At 44.5% G+C, this 21,128-nt stretch overlaps 1 protein-coding gene across 2 annotated transcripts in view; it reads left to right on the plus strand.

The window, feature by feature from the left end:
* The first annotated feature begins 768 nt into the window (after positions 1-768).
* The window catches only part of MYH10 (myosin heavy chain 10), a 93,191-nt gene continuing 72,831 nt past the window's right edge, over positions 769-21,128 (plus strand). For both annotated transcript variants that reach the window (XM_069872301.1, XM_069872300.1), the window contains exons 1-3: positions 769-843; positions 3,759-4,136; positions 15,107-15,263. In XM_069872301.1, coding sequence (XP_069728402.1) covers positions 3,792-4,136; positions 15,107-15,263 — 502 coding nt within the window. In that variant the 5' untranslated portion in view covers positions 769-843; positions 3,759-3,791. The remainder of the gene's footprint in view (positions 844-3,758; positions 4,137-15,106; positions 15,264-21,128) is intronic.

The raw sequence follows: 21,128 nt of genomic DNA on the forward strand, positions 1-21,128 counted from the left end.
CTGGACATTAGGAAAAAATATTTCACAGAAAGGGTTATTGGGCATTGGAACAGGCTTCCCAGGGAGGGGGTTGATTCACTTTCCCTGGAGGTGTTTAAGGGATGGGTGGACGAGGTGCTGAGGGACATGGTTTAGTGGTTGATGGGAATGGTTGGACTCGATGATCTGGTGGGTCTCTTCCATCCTGGTGATTCTATGATTCCATGTGGTCCAGAGGACCCCGAGCTGTTACACCCAAAGCCCACCCAGCAGCAATGTTCCAAGCGCATGTGACTCTTCCATGAGACTCTTGGAGATGCTGCAAATGGATTTTTTTCCCTCCAAACGCTGCAGCCTCCTGCAGATCCACCTCATCCAGAAAAGGTGCAAGGGCTCCAAAAGGCCCCCGGAATCATAGAATCATAGAATAACCAGCTTGGAAGAGAGCTCTGAGGTCCTTATGGCGACGTTGCGGGGGGGGGGGGGGGGGAGGCGCGTGCCCGTCGCGGTGCTGCAGCACCGCGCCGGGCACGCGCCTCCCCGCCCCCCCGCCTTTCCCGCCCAGCGCGCGCTGCAGCGCGGGGCGTGGCCTCACGCCGAGCGGCGTGCTCGGCGCCCAATCATCGCGGCGGGTGGGCGGGGCTTAGGGGAGAGCGTGGCGGGGTTGCTAGGGCCGCGGGCCAATGGGAGGCGCCGGACGCCTGGCGGACGCGCGCGGCGGCCAATGGGAAGGCGGCGTCGCTGGGTCGTGGGAAAGGGTGGAGGGGGGAGCGGCGCGCGGCGGCGCTAAAGGCAGCGCGGCGGGCGCGGGGCGGAGCGGGCGCGGAGGAGCCGGGCGGTGCGGGCTCCGCGGCGCTGACACGGGTGAGGTGGTGGGGGCGGCGATGGGAGCTCCTGGTGCGGGTCGAGGGGTTGGATAGGGAGCTGCTATGCCGGGTTGAGCCCGCTGAAGGTGTGTGGGGGGGGGAGAGGAGGCGGCGGGCCCGGCACACAAAGACCCCCTTGTGCCGCCGCGCCCCTGAGGGAAGGTGGCCATTTTCTGCTTCTCCCGCATTCCCGGCGCGGGGGGCTGGGGCCGCCGCCTCCTTTGTCCGGCAGGGCCCGCTCGGGGGCTCGGCAGCCGCTCCTGCAGCGCCGCGGATGCCCCTGCCCTTGAGAACGCCCGGCCCCCCCACCCCCCACCCCCGGCTTTGTTCCCAGGAGCAGAGCGCGTCGGGCAGGGTTTTCCCATCCCCTCGCCTTTTCCTTCGGTTTTCTTGGGTTTCTGCTTGATGAACGTGAAGAGAGGAGCTTAAAGCAGCCTCCACGGGCTGAAAGGGGCTGTAGGAAAGCCGGGGAGGGGCTTTTTGCAAGGGCATGGAGTAATGGAATGAGAAGTAATGGCTTTAGATTGGAAGGGGAGTATTTAGATTGGAATATTTAGATTGGGAAGAAATCCTTCACAATGAGGGTTGCCCAGAGCAGCGGTGGCTCCCGCATCCCTGGAGGTGTTCAAGGCCAGGTTGGATGGGCCTTGGAGCACCCTGATCCAGTGGGAGGTGTCCCTGCCCGTGGCAGGGGGTTGGAACTGGATGGCTTTGAGGCCCCTTCCAGCCCAAGGCATTCTGTTTCTATGGTTTGATTGGTCTTAGGTTGCAGTGGGGAAGGTTCAGATTAGACATCAGGAAAAATTTCTTAACCAAAAGGGTTCTCAGGCACTCCAGCTGCTGCAGACGGAGGTGGTGGAGTCACATCTATGAAGGTATTAAAAAGACCAATAAGTGAAGTGCTTAGTTGTATGATTTAGTAGTGGACAGGTACAGCTGGATTTGATCTCAAAGATCTTTTTAAATCTAGTGATTCTATGATTTGAGTGCTGTGGTGTGCAGAGGGGCAGGGAGGGCTGCAGCTTGCTGGGCTGCTGCAGAGGTTCTGGCACGATAGGCTTTGCAGGGTTGAAAGCCAGAGGAGAAAAATGACACTGAACCTTTCTGTGATTCCCTGTCGTTGGGTATAAGGCGGGTTGTAAGATCAGCCCATGCATTCCTTTCAGCCTTGAGCCCTTCATTCCACTGGGGAACAATAATGATTCATTTTGTCATAAAAGTTCTATCTGACCTCTAGGTTTTGCTCCATCTTGGTGTGCGGAACTGAGATGGAGCTTGTTATAAATGGGTTTGGCGGTCTGTCAGCTGCCCAGGGAGCCGTTTCAGCCCTGCAAGTGAGGGTGGTGACGGTGTTGGGGTCTTTGTTGGCACTTCAGCTCCAGTCTTGCACAGTGGAGGCAAACAGCGGTCTGGCTTTGGGCTCAACAACCGGAGTCGGGGTTGAAAGCTCAGATACAGAATCTGTGGGCCTCTTGAGTGAACCATAGCATTCCCTGACTACTTTATTCATTTTCCTGGCTGAGGAGTACAGCTATCGCTTGAGGTGTCCCCTCAGCGAATACCTCTTTCTTAATTGAATTTTTCTTTTGGAGGCTCCCTTAAAAATACTTGAAATGTTGAGTCATCGTCTCTTGAGATGAATTAAGCTGCTGGTAGTAAACGGTCTGCTCCTCAAGCCTCCGAAGGGTTCAGTGACTCCATGCTTGCTAACGTTAAAGTTGGACAATGTAACATGCCCATGCCCTGGTTGGAGATACAATTATTGTATTTAATTACACCTTCTGAGGATGGGTGTGTTGCAGAACTGCCATCAGAGTGCATACCGGAGTGTGAAAGATGACAAATTCAGTTTGCAAAACCTCCCTTGCGTTTGAAGCTGACCTTTAGGTTACCTGCTGGAGGAGGCTGCCACGAGCTGTGTAACATTCTGCAGCAGACAAGGCCTAGTGTGTGGAAACCCAAGATATTTAATGACCTGGGTATGGTGTCAAACTTGACCTTGTTGCCCCTGGGGCAGTTGCAGATGAAACTACTCGCTCTGGGAATCCTGAATGTGACAGGATTATTAACTGAAGATACAGTGGCCTCTCCTAGATTGAGGCAGATAGGTAAAATGAGCACACAGGAGCTCTTGTCAACAGTTTTTCTTTCCCCTTCCAATTACCCATGAAGCTGTTGGAAAATCTAGCATCAGTCCTTGCTATGTCTTGAGCCTCAAGGTAAACTTGAGATCTGGAGGCATTTTTTTTGGCATACGGTAATGTCAGTGCTCACAACTAGGAGCAGAAGCAGGCTATAGGAATACAAAGCCTTATGGTTTTGGGAGGAATATCAGCAAGGTTTGGCTAGGTTAATGGCTTGCAGAAACCTCAAGTGTCCCTATTTATTATCTGTAGTTAAAAGTCCACATTTTAAAACATATTCTTGCCTTATTCAGTTACTGTAGTTAGCTTTCCATGAAGACTTTTTGTGTTTTCATGTATCTTTCTATTTTATTTTTTTTTTACTGTTCAATTGTAGCACAGTTTGTTAAATTTCCTCTTCCTTGTTTAAACACAGAACACAGGTGTGTGTTCTTCCTGCTGGTTGTTCTCCAGTTCACTGCAGTCTCTGCTGGCTCACAACTGGAACCAGCTTATGCTGAGTTTCCTGTACTGGGTCTGCAATTGTACTTGGCAGATCAGTTTAGCTGATGTGTGGCCATTGGTGTATTCCAAGGGCCATAGTGTGACTAGGGGCTCTCAGCTGTGTAGCAGCTTCTTTAGACAATAGAAGTCATTAACAATGCCTCTTCATCAAGAGAAGATGTAGATATTAGTGCTACATCATTTAATAGATGTATTGTACCTCCATTTAGTTGATAAGAATGTGGTGCGTAACATGCAGTTTTCTTTTTTCCTCTCTGCTTTACAGGGTAACTGATAGTGGACGCCTTCACTTTCTGCAATGGCACAGAGGTTGGGACAGGAAGATCCGGAGAGATACCTCTTTGTGGATAGGGCTGTGATCTACAACCCTGCCACCCAGGCTGATTGGACTGCCAAAAAGTTGGTGTGGATTCCTTCAGAGCGCCATGGTTTTGAGGCAGCCAGCATCAAGGAGGAAAAAGGGGATGAAGTGTTAGTTGAACTGGCAGAGAATGGAAAGAAAGCACTAGTCAATAAAGATGATATTCAGAAGATGAATCCTCCCAAGTTCTCTAAAGTGGAAGACATGGCAGAGCTGACCTGTTTAAATGAAGCTTCCGTATTGCATAATTTAAAGGATCGGTATTACTCTGGGCTCATCTATGTAAGTACTAATTATTAGATTCATTATGGGTGCTAATTCAGCTGAACTTACCTGATTCCCATTTCTTTACCTGTTTGAAACTGAGGAAGTTGGTCTTGTCTCTGATTTTGATAGCCCGAGTACGTTGTGTCCCTAGCATTTAGTCCAGTGCCTTTTTTCCAGGCTGCGTACAGGTCAGGAACTCTGTCATAAAACAAATAATACAAAATTCTCCTATGGAAATAATTCTGCCAGCATCTTTCAAAAATAGAATGCAAACTGGCAGCTCTGGGTGCTGAGCTCATGGTTCTCATTGGAGCGCTTGCCTCAGACATGCTTAACTGATACAGGGAATAGTATCAAATGGCTCAGTTGAGCTGATGGGAGATTACAAACCTGAACTTTGCTGAATTACTGTTGGTTAATTGCTCATATGAATAAGCATGTATCTTGTTTGAACTTGCTGCATATTAAAGATGATAATAAGCAGCTAACCTATTATTTCAGAGATGAAGTTGGAGAGCACTAGGAATGCAAAATGTCTTTTTGGAATCTAATATCAACTTAGTGGGCCAGGAAAGAATGTGCTCAAGTGCTTAAAGTAAACTGATACAATAAAGCTTTCTTTTTCAATGATTTTGAAGTGCTGGGTGGAACATCTGGCTTATCACCATCTTCTATAGAGTTAGAGATCACAGCATCATTGATGCTGCTTCTGACCTCGTGCCTTCTCTGAGCGATGGCAAACGGGCGCCTGTGCTGTACCGTTAAGAGCAGCTCCTTGTCTCTTGGCAAGCTGGCTGCATAGTGACTCCTTGAGTCACAGTATCGTTAAGAGCTACAAGTAGGCTTTCTCTCTTAAGAGAAACTGGAACATCTGCTTAAATGCTTGGCTCATTTTAATAAACACTTGTTCTAAAGCTTAAATCGGTTTTCTTTAGTTCTGGTAGTTACTTGGCTCATTCCCCTCTGTTTAGATATCAGTGGTGTTTTTGCTTGGCCAGTGGTAACATTTGGACTTATTGCAAAGCTGCATCTAATTTTTAATATTCGTATTTGTGCTTCTGTTAGTTGCCTGTTGTGGGATTTTGGTTCTTAAGCCCACCAAGGCCCCTGCAGCAGAGTGCCATGAAAAAATACTTCTGGAATGCTTCCTGCAAGCTTAGAAGTAAACTAATTGGATAATTAGTAAGGACTGGATTGAAAATTAGAAGTAAAGGAGTTGATGGGTCAAAACTGTTTGGTATGCTTATCAATCATAGTGCTGGTTGTTATGGAATTCATTACAACTGTTAGAACCATGAAGGTTAAAACCTGAAGGCCTTAAGCGTCAAAGCAAGCTCTGGGCCAAGGACTCCATGTTTGGGGTTTTTTTCCCTTCCCCTCTGCTTTCTGGAAAGGTTCTTTCTGTCTCCATTCTTTAACTGTTGAGGCAGTTAAAGCTTGGTTCCTTAGTGTTGATATTCTCCTGTCACGCAAGAGGATCACCATGTTGATATGTTGCTAGTGACCTCCTCCACCCCTGGGCTGGAAGTTGGTTGGGATCAGTAAGCTAATGGATTTGTTGGCCTGAGTTACAGGAATGCTGCTGGAGGATGCTACTGCTACCAAGAATAACGTTTCTATCCAGCTGTAATAATGACTTCTTTGAAATTAAAAATTAGCATGCTTTTTTGGAAGGGGCAGGGGGGGAGGGAAAGCAGCTGTGAGTACTGCTGGAGTGGTGTCTCAATGCTGGGAAAAATCAGTAGGTCATGGGGAGAAACTTCAAGACCTTGAGCTGGTGTGGATTTTAGTGCAGTTCTGGTAGGAATTCCTGTCAGGGATCCCTGAACTCCCTGACTACAACACTGTTGCTGCATGCTGCCGGCACAGCCTGGAGCAATTGCCATTGCCTGTGTGCCCTGCAGATGTTTGCTCAGTGTGGAGGAAAGAGCCAAAGTTAACTAAGCTGATAGGATCGATTATGGTGGTTTGGCCATGGCAAGAATCAGTTAAAGATGTTTTGATTTCCAGACAGTGCTCTTAGAATAACCAAACTGATTATATCTGGTAGTGCTCAGGTAGAGATGGTTTTCTTTAGTTCACAACGGATAGTGTTGCCTTTCTAGGAAGCAGATGTAAGATACAACTGAAGCAGATACATGTTTCCTTTCCATCCCTAGAATGGAAACAAGCAGGCTGAGGGGTTTGGTCAGCAGGGCTAGTCATCCAAGCAACAGAGAGGGCTGACTAAAGCTGGCTACTGCCAGTGGGCACGTCCCAGGCTCTGATGCTCACTTCATCAAGAAGAGTTTCACGTAACATCTAAGTAGGGATGGCGAGGAGTTTCTGGAACTTACAGCATTTCCAGTGTCTGCCAAGTGGTGTGGTCTTGGCATCCGAGTTGCATTATTCCTGTGTTGTGGGAGGTGAACACAAATGGAGAGCAGTTGAAGGCCAGGGGCTTGTAAAAGCATGATGGTCTGTGCTTGGTCCTGTCTTTATTTCTGGTCTGTTCATGACAGCACAGGAGGTGAAAGGCAGCAGGACTAGTAGAAGAACTGCTGGGAAGAATGGCTGGAGTGTAAACTACAGCGATCCCAGTTTTGCTTTGGAGACAAAATAACATCCTTTCTTGCTCCACTTTTAATAGCACCTATTCCATTTCTTGCCATGAGGTTTATTTTGAGTGCAACCAAAGAACATGTAAAAAAAAAATATTTCCTAGGGAAGCTGTGCTGCCTTTGCAAATCTGATCACCCCCTCTGAATGGATAAGTCTTTTGTTATGACTTATGCACTTGGACTTCTGTCTTTAACCCCTCAATGACCGAGTGTGGTCCTACAAAATCTGTGTCCGTGAGATGCAGATGTAAAGGGTCCACCAGCCTTGAATGCTTCTCAATGCCATTATTGCCTTGATGCGTTGTGACAAGCTGTGATGGGCAAGATTAGAGCTCCAATAATTCTGTTTGTCACTGCTTCATGAGGTTCAGGGTTTCTCCTGAACCAGCTTCCAAACTCTTCATGGTCTCATGTGACATCTGAACATAGTAGATGACTGACTTCACTTTTTAAACTGCTGTGCTTAAGCTGTAGATGTTCAGGAGCTGTTTTGTTGCCCCCTCACAAGGTTGCAGTGTCATTTTGCTGTTGAGGGGGATGAAGCCCAGCTAAAGAAGTGACTTTGGCTATCCCAGCAACAGTGTCTCCTTCAGCTGGAGTCCAGGGAAAAGGAGACTGTTGCAATGGGTTCCTAGTTTTGGAATGGGAGTGGCAGGAGAGGTGATAAATGAGGAAGATATAGGCTGAAAATACAGTGCTAAGAGGACAGATGCTGCACTTGACCATATGGAGGGGAGGAGTACTTGGGTGCTTTGATGGAGAGCAGCAAACAGAGTCTGAAAGCTGCAAGGGAGTTAGTTTCTAGTGTAGGAAGAGGCACCTTCTCCATCTTGATCTCTCTGCATTTCAGTATCAATAACTTATCTTCACTGTCTATTCAGAAAGCTTACATATAGGCATGTCAGTTTTGTTCAAAATCAGGCTCCTACTCTGTTTGCTGCCCAGTTTCACTCATGGCTGGTCTAAGGAAAGAACCATGTCAGTATTTTTTTAAAGTATTTGAGTTAGGTTTTACCTTTTTGTTTTCTCTGTACGTGGAAAAGAGAGTTAGCTTGCAGTTTGAGAGTCCTTTTCTTTCATTTGAGAGCAAGACTAGTCTTTTCTAACTCTGAATATAACTTTTGACATCTACTATACCAGTTCTGGGAGTGCGGAAAGCAGAGTGGTCAGGAGTGTTCCTGATCACTTGAAATAACATTTCAGTGAGTCATTAGCCAGCAATCTGGATAGAACTTTTAGTATTTTGGATTTTTAAGGCTATTGAAAGCATCTTGGTTAATCAAAATGCAGCTAGTCACATTGATCAGGAGTGTAAATACCTTGTTTATACTTAAAGCAACTTTTTCTTGATATGGAGACACTGCCTGGAACTGGAATGCATAAGGTAATGAGGTAATGACTGTTAATACCTCCATACTGGGGCTAGGGGACACACTTTCAAGCAATATAAAGCTCTGTTGTTGTGTCAGTAACTCTTCTGATGGCAAGAAAGGTGCTTCCATTTCCCTTTTAATGTATGTTTAAAATATTTGTGTTCCTACATATTCTATTGGTGAATGCGAGAACATAACCTTATGCTCGTCTTGTTAATAAGAGTACTTTGTTAAACTAAAGTGGATTTCTTGCTGGGTGCACTAGCAAACGCTAGCAGTAGGGATCCTGCAGAGGTTAGGCATCTTGCTACTTTTGCAGTTGTGGATAGCTGTGTTACTGGCCTGACTGGTAGGTGCAGACTAACACCTGAGCAGTTCCTGTGTAACTGATGCCTTGTCTACTCTGCGATCTATAAGTGTTAGTTTGGTTTTCTAATTGAAAGAAGGTATCGCAGGACCAAAAGTCTGTCTTGTGCCCTCTAAAGTTCCCGTTGCTGTACTCAGTACAGTAAGATAGCGTGCCATTAAGCTGCAGCAAAAACTGAGATTCAAAATCCAATGGGCTTTATAAAAATCTATTTATAAAAATGCTGCTGTTGCCACATCTGTCGCAGCCCCAGCCCTCCTAGAGGAAGTCTATGGCCCACAGTTTATTATATGTAGTGTACTGATACCCCCATAAATTACTGCAATCACTACTTAACTGCTTCCTGACCTCATTCAGTCAAAAGGATTAAAATTAATAGTTTCTCAAAGGCTTGACTTCCATAACCCATGTTCTGTACGCAGTGGCCTCTTGCCTCAGTGTGGCTGGGTGTGGGGTGCTCCCCGGGTGCTGGCTGGTGGTGGGGAGCCCACAACCCACATTTGGGTGCCCAGCCAGAGTTTCAGGTGGGTACATGTGCCAGGAGACATATGCTATGAGTGAAGGCAACTGAGGGCACTGTTCTTGCTGTCCCTGGAGGAAGAACAAAACTATGGTGAAGCACTCCTAACAAAAGCGTTGGGTTAAACTTCAGAGTCCTTCAGACTCCAATGAGCTGTGGATTATATTCCCCGCCTACTCCTCAACTTTTTATTTTAGCAAAGACTTTTTTCAAAGGCTTGGAAACTGTTTACGAGGTTGAGAGCTTTTGGTACCTTGCTGCTCATTATTCCTCTCCATGTGTATGCTTACTGGGGTTTCTTTCTAATAGCAAAGAAGAAAGCATGTATGCTATTGTGCAGTGAAAAATACTTCAGCAGATACCTTTCGGTAATTACAAGTATTGCTTCCATAATTGCTCTGCAGCCCTGTGCTATTTTCATTTTTTTGATGTACTTTCCCTCTTCTGCCCCAGTAAAGTGTAAGGAATGAGAAATACGATGTAGTCTCTAGTTCCAGAGTCTGCTGTGGGTGGAAGCCCTTGCAAAACTGTACTCAAGGAGTTCTCTAAGCAGTTTCTTCTCTTAAGCTGCTGCCTCCTGCAAGGCCAGCATGTAACCTAGAACAATCTGTGTTTTTGTATAAGCTTCTAGGTTCCAAATGCTTTGATTTTCCTGCTGATCCAGCTGGGAATGTTTTCCATTACTGACTATTAAAGACTGCTATTAAAATAACCTGTAAGAAATAGATTTTTTTCCTAATTTTGTCTTTTTCCTTAACACAAACCAGTCACTGGATCTTGCACCTGATGTGTGGCAGGAGAAGTGCTGGGTTCACATGGTAAGAGCTGCTTTGGCACAAGAAGTTGTTTTAAATTAACTCTGGTTTTTGTAAGACTCAAGAGAATTCTGTGTATGGTTTTGTTTTGTTAGAAATGTCATAGGGAATTCAGAGGGTGAATTGATGCTCTCCTTGCCCTCAGGCAGACAGAGGTATGAAAAAATGCATGTTCTTGTCATATATTCTCTGTTCCTATTAGAAATGGTATATTAGCAGCCTAAAAAGGTACAGTAGTTTGGTTTATGGACTCCTGTTTGAATATTAAGTGGAAAGCACTATGTTGCAAGCCACCCCTCAAGCTGTGTGTCTGCATCAGAAGTCACAAGTAGCCAGTTCTGAGCCTTCTATAGGGCAGTCAAGCTCCAACCTGCAGCTATCCAGACCTGCATGAAAGAATATTAATACTTTTCTGGTCCTGATGCAACCTTGGATCATGTTTGTCTCAGTAGTCACTGTGGCCAAAGCAGTGGATGCTGTGTGGTGATCGTACTGAGCCTGCCTGTCCCTGTGAGGTGGCTGAGCAGGGATGCAGCTGATGCTGCTGGTCTGAGTTGGGTTTTCTCTCCTTAAACACAACTTGGAGGCTACAGTTGGGGAAAATGTAGTTCTGGTGAATGTTCTCTCTTTAGTGCTAGCGAGGAGGATGTCAATAGGCACGTCTTCCAGTGTTTGGGCTGTGCTTTTTCTTTAGTAGCTTTTCTGCTGTGCTCTTTCCCATTCTCCTCCTAGTACACAGATTTTACTCCCCAGTTGCCTTGAGTAACAGCTGGTGGCTCTTGTTCCCCACCTGTCAGAGCAGAGGCTCCTGTTACCCTACAGCAGTTCTTCAGCCTTGTAGGCACACTTGACTCCAACTTCTTGGGTCCCAACGGGACTCATCTTTTATTATCTAGCAGTTTGGGCTTGTACAGAGATATCTGGGATAATTCCCATGTTCCAACTTTTTGGCTGTGCCCTGGCCAGGGAGCAGGGGCCTGGGGTGGTGTTGCGGAGACTGCCTGTGGTGCTGGGGTAGCAGTGTGGGCCCCCTCTCCTGCCCTGAAGGGAGGTGGTAACCGGGGATCAGCTGCTTTGCAAAGCAGTGAGCAAGTTCCCTGCTGGGGCACAGCCTTGCATTCCTCCGCTTGGAGACTGAAGAGCTGCCTGCCCTTCCTTAAGGCTTAAATCCAGGATTGGGTTACTGTACATGAGAAAACCACACCAGTCTAGGAGGACTTAACGGGTCTTGGCCTGTGGAAGGCAGGTCCATAACCTTGGGAAGTTAAACCATATAAGAAAAGCTACCGTGATGCCATTTATCACTCTGGAGAATGTGTTCTACCCCATCAGTGTACGGGATGCTGCTTAAACCAGGCATTACTTTCTAGGCTAGAAATTGCTGCTTTATATTGCAGGTAATAGCAGGATATGTCTAGATGCTTCTTTCAGCTTAATTATTGATGTAGTAGTAGAGTAAATCTGTCACTTTCTATATTTGAAGAACTGGAGACGAATGTTGAGCGTGGATACCTGCGTGATGTCAGCTGATTGTTACAAATTCCCCAAATTTACCTGCATTTTGTGAACGCGCTCTGAAGCGGTGCTTTAAAGAGACCTTTTGATGTCGTGGCAGGAGAAACCAACTGAACAGTCACAACAGCATGTTCCTTGATGCAAGAGTTGAGAAGCTGAGCTGTTAATGTGAGGAACCTTACAAGGTTTTTGACACAGATATCACCGTATGTGTACATACAGAGAAGCATTGGGAAGGTTTGAAGGGAAGACAGGCCTTGAAAATATTTCTTGCTCTGGAGCTTGCACTCCAAATTTAGAGCCTAAATTCCCATGTGCTTTCACTTGAAAATAGTGCATTCTCTTTGCTGGTGGTTCCCTTACACAGATCTCTTTCCTAGGTTGCTTACTGCTAGGAATATAAAGTCATTTTCAAATAAGGCAGTGTCAGGAACCTGAACTTTGCAAGCTGGAACAGCTTACTACAATCCCAATTACTAAATGATATACTACTGGGTAAAGGCTTGCAAGCATCTGGAAACATTCAAACTCCACAATTAGTGTCCTGAAGGAGAGTTTGTATAACAAACCTCTGTCAGAGCACTGCTTTGCTCTCTGTCACTGGAACCTGGCCTAGAAAGTGTGCATTCTGATGTCTTATTGCTGTGGGTTGATGCTGTCTAGATCATGTTCCTGGGTTAAGGCAGAAATGGTTGTTCCAAGTGCCTGGCTTGTTTGCGGCTGGTCCCATCAGGTCAAGGTGAATAGGCATCTTTACTTGATGTTAACTTCTTAATATATATATGTACCCATATCGACTGAGAAATTTGAGATATCTGGCTCTTCATCCAAGCTGGTGAGTTACTGTAGCTCCTCAGTGCTTGATCCCAACTGTAACTCCTGTATTTTGACAGTTTGGGCAGAGTCTGTGTACTGCAGAAAAGAGAGGAGTCACTCGGCCCCTCTGGTGTGTGCGAGAGCTCCAGGTATAGTGGTATTCTGTAGGCAGGGTGTCCGAGTAAGGCGGATGTGCAGTGTGTGTTCCTGTTAACTCTTGCAAAGGCCCTTCATAAAAAGGTGTCTAAACAATCTCAATCTACTTTTCCTTTTTTCAATTTGCGTGCAGAAAGCCTATCTGACATCCTTCGATCTGCTGTCTTAGGTTGTAGAATTGTAGAATGGTTTGGACTAGAAAGGACCTCATAGCCCATCCAGTTCCACCCCCACTGGATCAAGTTGCTGCAAGCCCCATCCAACCTGGCCTTGAACTCCTCCAGGGATGGGGCAGCCTTTGCTTCTCTGGGCAACCTGGGCCAGTTTTGTGCTTCCTGACTTCTAATTTGGCCCTGTTCAATTTAAAGCCTCTTAAACTACTCCTTTTCATTTGTCCAGGGTATTTCCTGTTTGTCTTCTAGTTGGCATCTAGTTGGAATTTGCTTACTATAATTGATTTGGATTGACCAGTCCTTCCAATTACTGCATTGGGAGAAAGTCTAGAAAGGCTTCCAGGTTAGATATCCTATATAGCAGTCTGAAGGATTATGAAGTTTGTTTTCTTCTAAATTATTAGTTCTTTATGTAGTTAAATACCAATAACGTGTATTCAGTGTCTGCACTGGGGAAATAAACCAAAAGATGCTGAAGCACCTGGGGGAAAGGAGAGAAGGATAGTTCTCCACCAACTGTTCCTGTTCTTGCATTGAAGATTTGGGGGGTTTGACTGCTCAGATCAGTTTATTTGTGTCTGGGGAAAACCAACTTTTCTCTATGAACATTAGAAGCAGCAAAACTGATAGGAAAGGATATGGATGACCTCAGCTGAGCATAACAGGGAATTCAGTTGGCTAGGAATGCAGCTCCAGTATTTATCAATTAATTGGTCCTTGGTCAGCTGTACCGTGCTAGTAACTTTCCTGCTGTCCCTGTCCCTTAATGTCATTTGTGGGCATGAATGAGCTTGGACAGGGAACTGATCTTGTTACCAAACAGCTCTGTTTGACATTTACCTGCATGGGTGCTGATGCTGCCGGGGGGATCATCGTAGGAAATCGAGGCTGATGACGACCTGCCTGCTTGCCAACAGACCTGTGCATATGTTAAGTTGTTCTTTATGCTTGGGTCAGTTGACTGATAAAATCTGCTTCCTTTGTCCTTAGAAATAAATACCTTATTACCAAAGATGTTGGGCTGGGTAAGGCACTTGCAGTACTTATCAGCCAGTGGATCTGACCAAAGCAGAGGGATTGTTTTCCTAGCAGGACATATGATGTCCTTATGTCAGGATGTTTGGCATAAAACCAAGTTCCTTTTCTTTATCAGTGGAGCTCCTGACTCAATTCAGAGATCACCTTCCGTCTGCCTTTCCAGCAACCCCTGTAGGTGTAGAAAAAACAGGGCACCTTTTCCTTCAATAAATTCTTTTATATATTAAAAAAAGAAGACAAATGAGGAATTTCAGCTACTCTGTTCATACAAGTGTAGCAGGAATAGTTTTTAAATCTTAAGAATTGAGTTACTGGCCTAATACTGCAAGCTCTCAGCAGCTGCTAATGTTGTCTGTTTGCTCTTTCTATTCCTTCTCTCCTCTTAACCCGCAAAGGTAGGAAAAACAGTTTTCCTGATGTTCAAAAAGATACCCCCGGCTCTGTCAAGAGAAAACTGTTCTCTTGCTGACATTCCTGTGCCAGTGAAGATGTGAATAGTATTAATGACTCCATGCACTTACAAAGTATGCTATGGAATAAAGTGAATGGAGAGTTTATACTTAAACCCCATCAATTTAGCCAATTTCAAATGAGCTATCCACATGCCTTGATTTAGGGAAATGCCTTGAACTAGCTTGGTTTTTTGCATGGTCCAAACTTCTGAGCTTAATCATTGATCCCTGGTCAAGTCCATACAGCCAACCTATATCTGTCCCTCCTAGATGGCAACATACGGGTGGCTGATTTTTGTCTTCTGTATATATTTATAGGATAAATCCCTTCTCAATAACCTCTGTGGAGCAGAGGTTGGACTACCCTGAAGTAGGCTGATCTGTCACTTGGGGAATGCGACCCTGTGTGTATGCTTGTGATGTGTACTCAGTTTGATAAAACTTGAGGCCTTTATTTGGCAAAAAATAAATGTCTCAATAAGAATCAATGAAATGAGCAGCATTGAATTTGTCCTCAAGTTTCTTGATGTTGTAGCAGTGCTGGTAACTCATGTTCCTGACCAGCTCTAAAGCGGAATGTGAAGTGTCATGTGAAGGCCCTGCTGTGAGGTTTGCTGTCAGGTGGGTGGGACCTGGCAGGTAATGACACTCCAGGAGGAGACTGCTTTGGGATTGAGAGAGGCTGATAAGCAGGGAGGACGCATGAGAAGATAGTAGGACAGCAGAAATAGTGGTGGTTGGAAAGAGGCTTTTTCTTTACCCAATTAATTTACTAGAGTAACTGTGATTATCAGTTCTTCAAAAATGAAAAACAGCTTTGAATGCACATTTTACTGAAGTAGTTAAACATCGAAAGGTACCCATAAAGCCTTTAGCTTGGCAAATGTAAGGGAGATTTAAGTATCTGTGGGAAAGAGATCAGATTCTCTGCTCCATATTTACTCACATTAAATTAGTTTGTATGCAGATAATTAAAGATAATAAAAGAGCCTTTTAAGAGAACTAGAAACCAATAATTTGAATGTAGCATGTACTTTGAGTTGCTCAACCTCAATTCTGTGCTAAGATAACTTTTTTCACAGGTTCTGTAATATTTTTGGATTCTTCATTGTTCCTTTTCAGTAACTGTCTCCTAACAGAAACATTTCTTTCTTTTTAAGACCTATTCAGGGCTATTCTGCGTAGTTATAAACCCTTACAAGAACCTCCCGATTTACTCGGAAAACATCATTGAGATGTACAGAGGGAAGAAGCGCCATGAAATGCCACCGCACATCTATGCAATATCCGAATCTGCATATCGATGCATGCTCCAAGGTAAGAGTTAGTTCAGTGTTACTGAACTGTTAGCTGACAGCCTTTGTAATGTACCTAATACTCGGGAGCTTCATAATCCAGCTACATAGCAATTTCTAACACCATCTGAATCTTTTCTAGTACTTAAAATGGGGGGGAAAAGCTTTCTTATCTAGAGCCTTAAGCTTTTGGAATCGAAATAACTTGGAGATTGATCGCTGTTGGCATATTTGTCTGACTTAGTGAGGCAGAGAAGCAAACCGACACTGGTAGGAAGTGTGTGGTGCCAACTGTTGACATGGAATAGGGTAGCAGAAATACCTTTTTCTTATACAAAGGAATAAGATTAATGTCCAAAGCTGTTAGTGCAGTGGCTTTGAACAAAGGGAGAATAGCAAAGTGTGATTGTAAAGGGAAAAGTTAAGTGTGTTACTGACTTGTCTCTAATTCTATAAAAGTATTGGTGTTTTGACATCCCACCCATAATCTGAGGTGACAATGAAACAATGGTTCTATTTGAGTTCACAGGGAGGTCAGGGGAACACTGAACCTTGAATTCCACCCCCTAAATGGGTACAGGTCATGTCTGTAGTAGAATCGAGTAAATTTGTGGTGGGCAAATGCCTTTTATTTGTCCAGTATGGCCTGAAAGCTAAAATTTGACACTTATGAATCTGACATAATATAAACATGTTGAAATAAAGGCAGGCTGTTGAACTGGTAAAGTTTCCCTTCTGACACAGTGCGCTGGAGACACAGCTCATAATACCCAGTACTGGTTTGTATTTAGGTGGCTGTTGCACTGGTGTGGGAACAGCAGTGTGCTGCATCTAGAGAAATGTGTTTCACAAATAGACAGGTCTGAAAAACTGACAGTGTTTTCTGCTGTATGGATATCCTGGAAGTAGGTTAAAAGCTGTTTGACCTGATTCACATAAATTAAGCAAGCACTGGTTCTCTGATCAGGTTTACCAGCTGTTTGAATGTAAATGTTTCTTTAAAATACGTTTCCTGTCTTTAAATCACTGCAAGTCATGTTTCTGCAGTTGTGCCTTTTGTCTTTAGGGCTGCTTAATAATAAACTGTAGGTTGCTGGGTGGCTGAGTGCTCTTTCACCCATGCAGAAGCTCTGTGATGCAGGGGCCAGCAGTGGAACAGCTTGGATCAGAGGCCTCCTACGAACAAGTATCTATGGAATAATAGAACAGACTAAGATCATTTAAGAAGTTTATTCCCAGCAGTCTTGAGTGGTTTCTGGATAAGGGCTTCCACTCTAGAAGCCACCATGTCCTTTAAAATTCTCTCAGACTTTCAAAAAGTCCTCTAACAAAGTAAGTCAATGTCAGCAGTTATCACACCCCGGGTGCTCTATATATTTGTGCACTTACTGTGCTAGTAATGGTTTAGATCTCGGGAGATCTTGCCACATATACCAATTGTACTATTTTTTGGAAGGCAAAATGAAAAAATATCCCACAGTGGTATGTGTTGGGCAACAATCTTGTTTTCTTTCCATACTGATATTTGGACATTCATGTGTTCTATCAAATCTCTGTGTCTGTGCTTGCTTTCGTCTTGATTTTGACAATCTGAATTTTTCTCATTTGAAAGACTGAAGCCATAGATTAGAATATGTAAAGAACTATGTAAAAGGATCCATTTATTAGGGAATAACTTCAAGGTTAACTAAATCCATTCCTACTACCTTTCACCTGTATGAAGTTGCTTCCTATTTGTTTTAGCCAGTGATTGCCATCAGCCTGTGAACTCCCCATTGATGGTTTGCCTTCACAGTTGCATTGCCAGGATAAGTAATAACTCTAGAACAGGCATGAGCGGTTCTGTGCTTGACAAATATTTAACCAAGGAAACTAGGTTGTGTGGAATCATTCCTGACAGCCAGTCTTCGGCCTGCTGCTCTGTCCTTTCCCTGAAGAATTCTAAGGAGGGCCCTGCAGGTCAGCAGCGCTCCATGCCCTTTGGTCAGGAGAACAGGCTGAAATTCTCAGTGCTGGTTAAACATGGAGGGCAAAGGGGCAGGAGGAGAGAGCTGTGAAACAGAATGTTCCGGAAGCCCAGTTTGCCCTTTTGGAGAGGGAATAGTGTTCTGTAGAGAGATGTGTTGAACTGGTGTAAGCTGTCACAAAAGGAGGGGTGTGCAGAATCATTTTCAGTGGCTGAGTACTGCAGCTGAACAGTTCAGTGCTTGCACTGCTGCGGGATACAAGGGATTTGGGGCAAGTTTTGCAAGGAAAAAAAAATCTCTTTGATTGCTGGATCTCATCAGTGTTGCCTTTTCTGCAAGACTTGCAATAAAGATTAATAAGACTGTGTTCATACGTGGAAACAAGCAAGATGTCAGGTGCATTTTGGCTATGACAGTCAGGGTTTGTCTTCAGGAACAGACTCCTTACCCAATGCCTTGACCTCAGAGCTAATAATGTGTAGTTCAGCTTTACATACTGGATTTCCCCTCTCTCTCCCCAGTAATTACCGTTCAAAGCAATGTGGTAGGAGGGTAAGTGTTACCTCACAGGTAGTTTGGTGGATTTCTCCTGTGCTTGCTCTTCATTTTCTTAATGTTACATTGGAGCAGTAAGTACACAGAGCCCAGTGGCTTCTGGACAGCTGAAATCGGCTGATCTTAGCCAGAAATCAAATGCATAAAGGTGCAGGGCTGGAGCAGGTGTGCTTCACAAAAGAATGCTAGACTGAGCTTTCCAGGGCTGCTGGACGGTTGACATGGTCATAAGGAATTGGTATCCTAATCCCTGTGACAACACTGACCTTAATTCTGTTTGGTAATACAATTTGCAAGACGTGCTGGTGGTGTTCTGCAGTGCTAGATGTTATAGGCGGTCAGAAGCAAGGACTGACAGGGACTGGAATTTTCTTTAATGAAATGAGTTCTGTAAGTCAAATTGTCCATCTGTGACAGTCTTTGTTTTACTAGACCTGACTGTGTGAAAGCAGTGCTAGCACACATCTTTACTGCTTTTACCATCCTTGGCTTTCTCTTCTGTCCCCTCCCTTCCTACTCTCCCATTTCCAGAGGAAGACTGGAATTGTTTTATTGTGCCTCTTTATCCACTGAATCTTAAAAGTGTTTTGGAAGAAATACTAAGGAAGATGGGTTTGCTTTTTGTTGCCAAAGGCCAGCTGACCTACTAATATTACTCATGTATAATTATGCTTAGTCTCTCCTTTTTATCCTGTTTCCCTGAGGACATCTTGATGAGCACTAAATTAGCGCTGATATTTTAGGACTGCCTTTAATCCTGTTGCAGAGAAGGTTTATCGGAAATCGTGTAGTATTTGAAGTGGATACTTGGTGTTGGAAAAACCAGCGCTGCCTACAGCTGCAATGCTTCTCTCAAAAACATCATATTGATCAGTATGTTTAGTTAATCTTGATTTGAGTACTCCCTTTGGGAATGTGTTTGCTTCCACTCTGCCCCAAGATAGGGAAGAGAAGGATTGAAACTAGAATATGACAACTTTTTTCTTTAAAGGTCCATTAAATCTTCAAATTGAAGAGGAAAAAATTGCCCTGAGTCCAAAAAGCCTGAGAATGCTGACAAACATTCTGTTATGTGAAGAGGAGCCTGCTAAATATGCCATTAATATTCTTGGTAGTTCATTACATTTTGACATACCAAAAGATTCCACAAAGCTTTTGAAGTAGTTACAAAGCACAGGGTGGTGATTGAGGAACTGGCTGTTTGGTAGCTATAATGTGAAGGGTTTATTGGTCTCTTTGTTATGCTGTGATCTGTGTTCACTTTGCAGTCAGGCTGGTGTGGTATATAAATACTTCGGTGACAACAGCATTAACATCCAGATTTGTTTGTATACATATAGGGATGTGATATACAGTGGTCTGAATAGCAGACTGGGGGAGAAAAGACTTTAGATTGGAGGAGAAGAACCTGAAATCCATCACACTGAAAAAGTCTGCCACTTCATTGTTTTTGAATTCGAAGTAAAATGAGAAATGCCTCTGTCAGTTGAACCTATGGTGCAACATTTCACATCCTTCCCCTCACTCTTCTGCTTGTCTCTTGGCATTAAATCCATGCGCATTGGTGATTGTGAAGTTATATTGTCATGATTTAAGTTATCTCCCCTTGCTAGGCCATCTCTGAATGGTAGCAATGGCAACTACTTGGTGAACAAACCAAGATGAACTTAGTTTCCAGCCTTGATTGTAGTGCACTATAGCGCATTTTCCTTAACATTTTTGTTTCTGTTCAGAGAGCATTAGTGCTGCAGTGCTTGTGGCAGCAGTTCCACACCTTTGTCTTTCTCAGTGTCAAACCGTGTTTGGATTCTTGTTCTTTACTGTTGTTCACCCTCAAGGTTACAGGCTGAATTAGGTGTGAGGGTATTTACAGTAAATAACACTTCTTAAGGCTCAGCTGCTTAGAAGTGTTACTTGAAGTGGTTGACTTACATTTTTTTGAGTAACTTTCTCCTGTTTAAAAATGAGGCCAGAAGGGGAGGTGTCCCATACAGAATTCTTCATTTGGTGCTTCAGCTGTTTTCCCCCCTGCCCCTGCAGTGCTGCGGCAGTTTAGCCTTGTGATTGAAGTGTGACCGTGTCATTCTGCAAGCAATAACTGAAGACTGACTGCATCCAACTTCTGAAATTGTTTGTGAGATGGATCATTTTGTGCCTATTCCTCAACCAGAATCCTCTTCTACTCTGAAGCTTTTGTTTAAATTAAACTCTATTTATTTCTAGGGAGTTGCAAAATGGATAATTCATTTCTGCTTGGCTTTAACCTTCAGATGACATCAAGGTGTTACTGCTTGTGCAATAAGAGCTTCACTGTGGTCTGACAGCATCTTGCACTGTAACAGCATGGCTGGGCACTGTGTTCTGCACAGTACCTGTGTTTCATCAGTCTTGTCTGCATCCCTCCAGGTGTTGAACTGAGTTCAGCTATGCTGTAACTGCTACTGCTAGCAATTGCAGTAGCTACTTTTTACCACCACCTCCCATCCCTTCCTCTTTATTTGAATTTCTTGGTTATTCTCTAGCAAGGGAGCAATTTTTACTGCTTAGCAAGGGGTGAGGGGTTGCTGGTGTTCTACTATCTTCAGTAAGCTAGGGTCACATCACCAACACAATTGGCTGTTTATATCTTGATCTGTATCTATTTAACTTGTCCATGCTCAATGCTTCTAGGGTGTTGGGCTGCTCAGATAACTCCTGACAGACTCCATGGACCTTCCTCATTGACTCAAGAGCTCTTGGGTATTGTGCACCTCTGCTTTGCTGCTTCATAAAGCAAGGTGGATAAAAGCTCATGGCTTTTGAGTACTCTAAGGCACTCCCTTATTCTAGGGCTTTTTCAGACTGGCAAAGTCATCAGTGATGATGCGTAGAAGGAAAACCTTGGAGAAAGCAGAAAAATATGTGACCGTGACTTTCTCTGTGTCTGCTATGAAGTTGCTCGGGGAAGATCTCAGGCTGGGAATATTCCTTTGAGGAAAACGTCCAGCGATCACTCAAACTGAAGGACTAGTAAATAGAAGGATGGTGGTTTGAAACCTCATGGAACCTGCGTTCAGCATGGTCGTCCTTCTTGTTTGTCAATGTCTTGCCTGGAAAAGAAGTTGTAGGGGGATACTTGGCATATGGGATACGGGGATGGATGTCCCATCCCTGGAGGTGTTCATGGTCAGTTTGGATGTGGCCTTGGGCGGTCGGGTCTCGTGGGATGTGTCCCTGCCTGTGGCAGGGGGGTTGGAACTAGTTGATCTGCAAGGTCCCTTCCAACCCAAACTATTCTATGATTCTATATTTAATCTATGCTAGTAAAACTGAGGGCCTGATGTGAAGAACTGCACCTCATAGTGTATGGGAGGCGAAACCAGCGT

Source organism: Phaenicophaeus curvirostris, chromosome 19, assembly GCF_032191515.1.
Source record: "Phaenicophaeus curvirostris isolate KB17595 chromosome 19, BPBGC_Pcur_1.0, whole genome shotgun sequence".
Classification (NCBI taxonomy): Eukaryota; Metazoa; Chordata; class Aves; order Cuculiformes; family Cuculidae; genus Phaenicophaeus; species Phaenicophaeus curvirostris.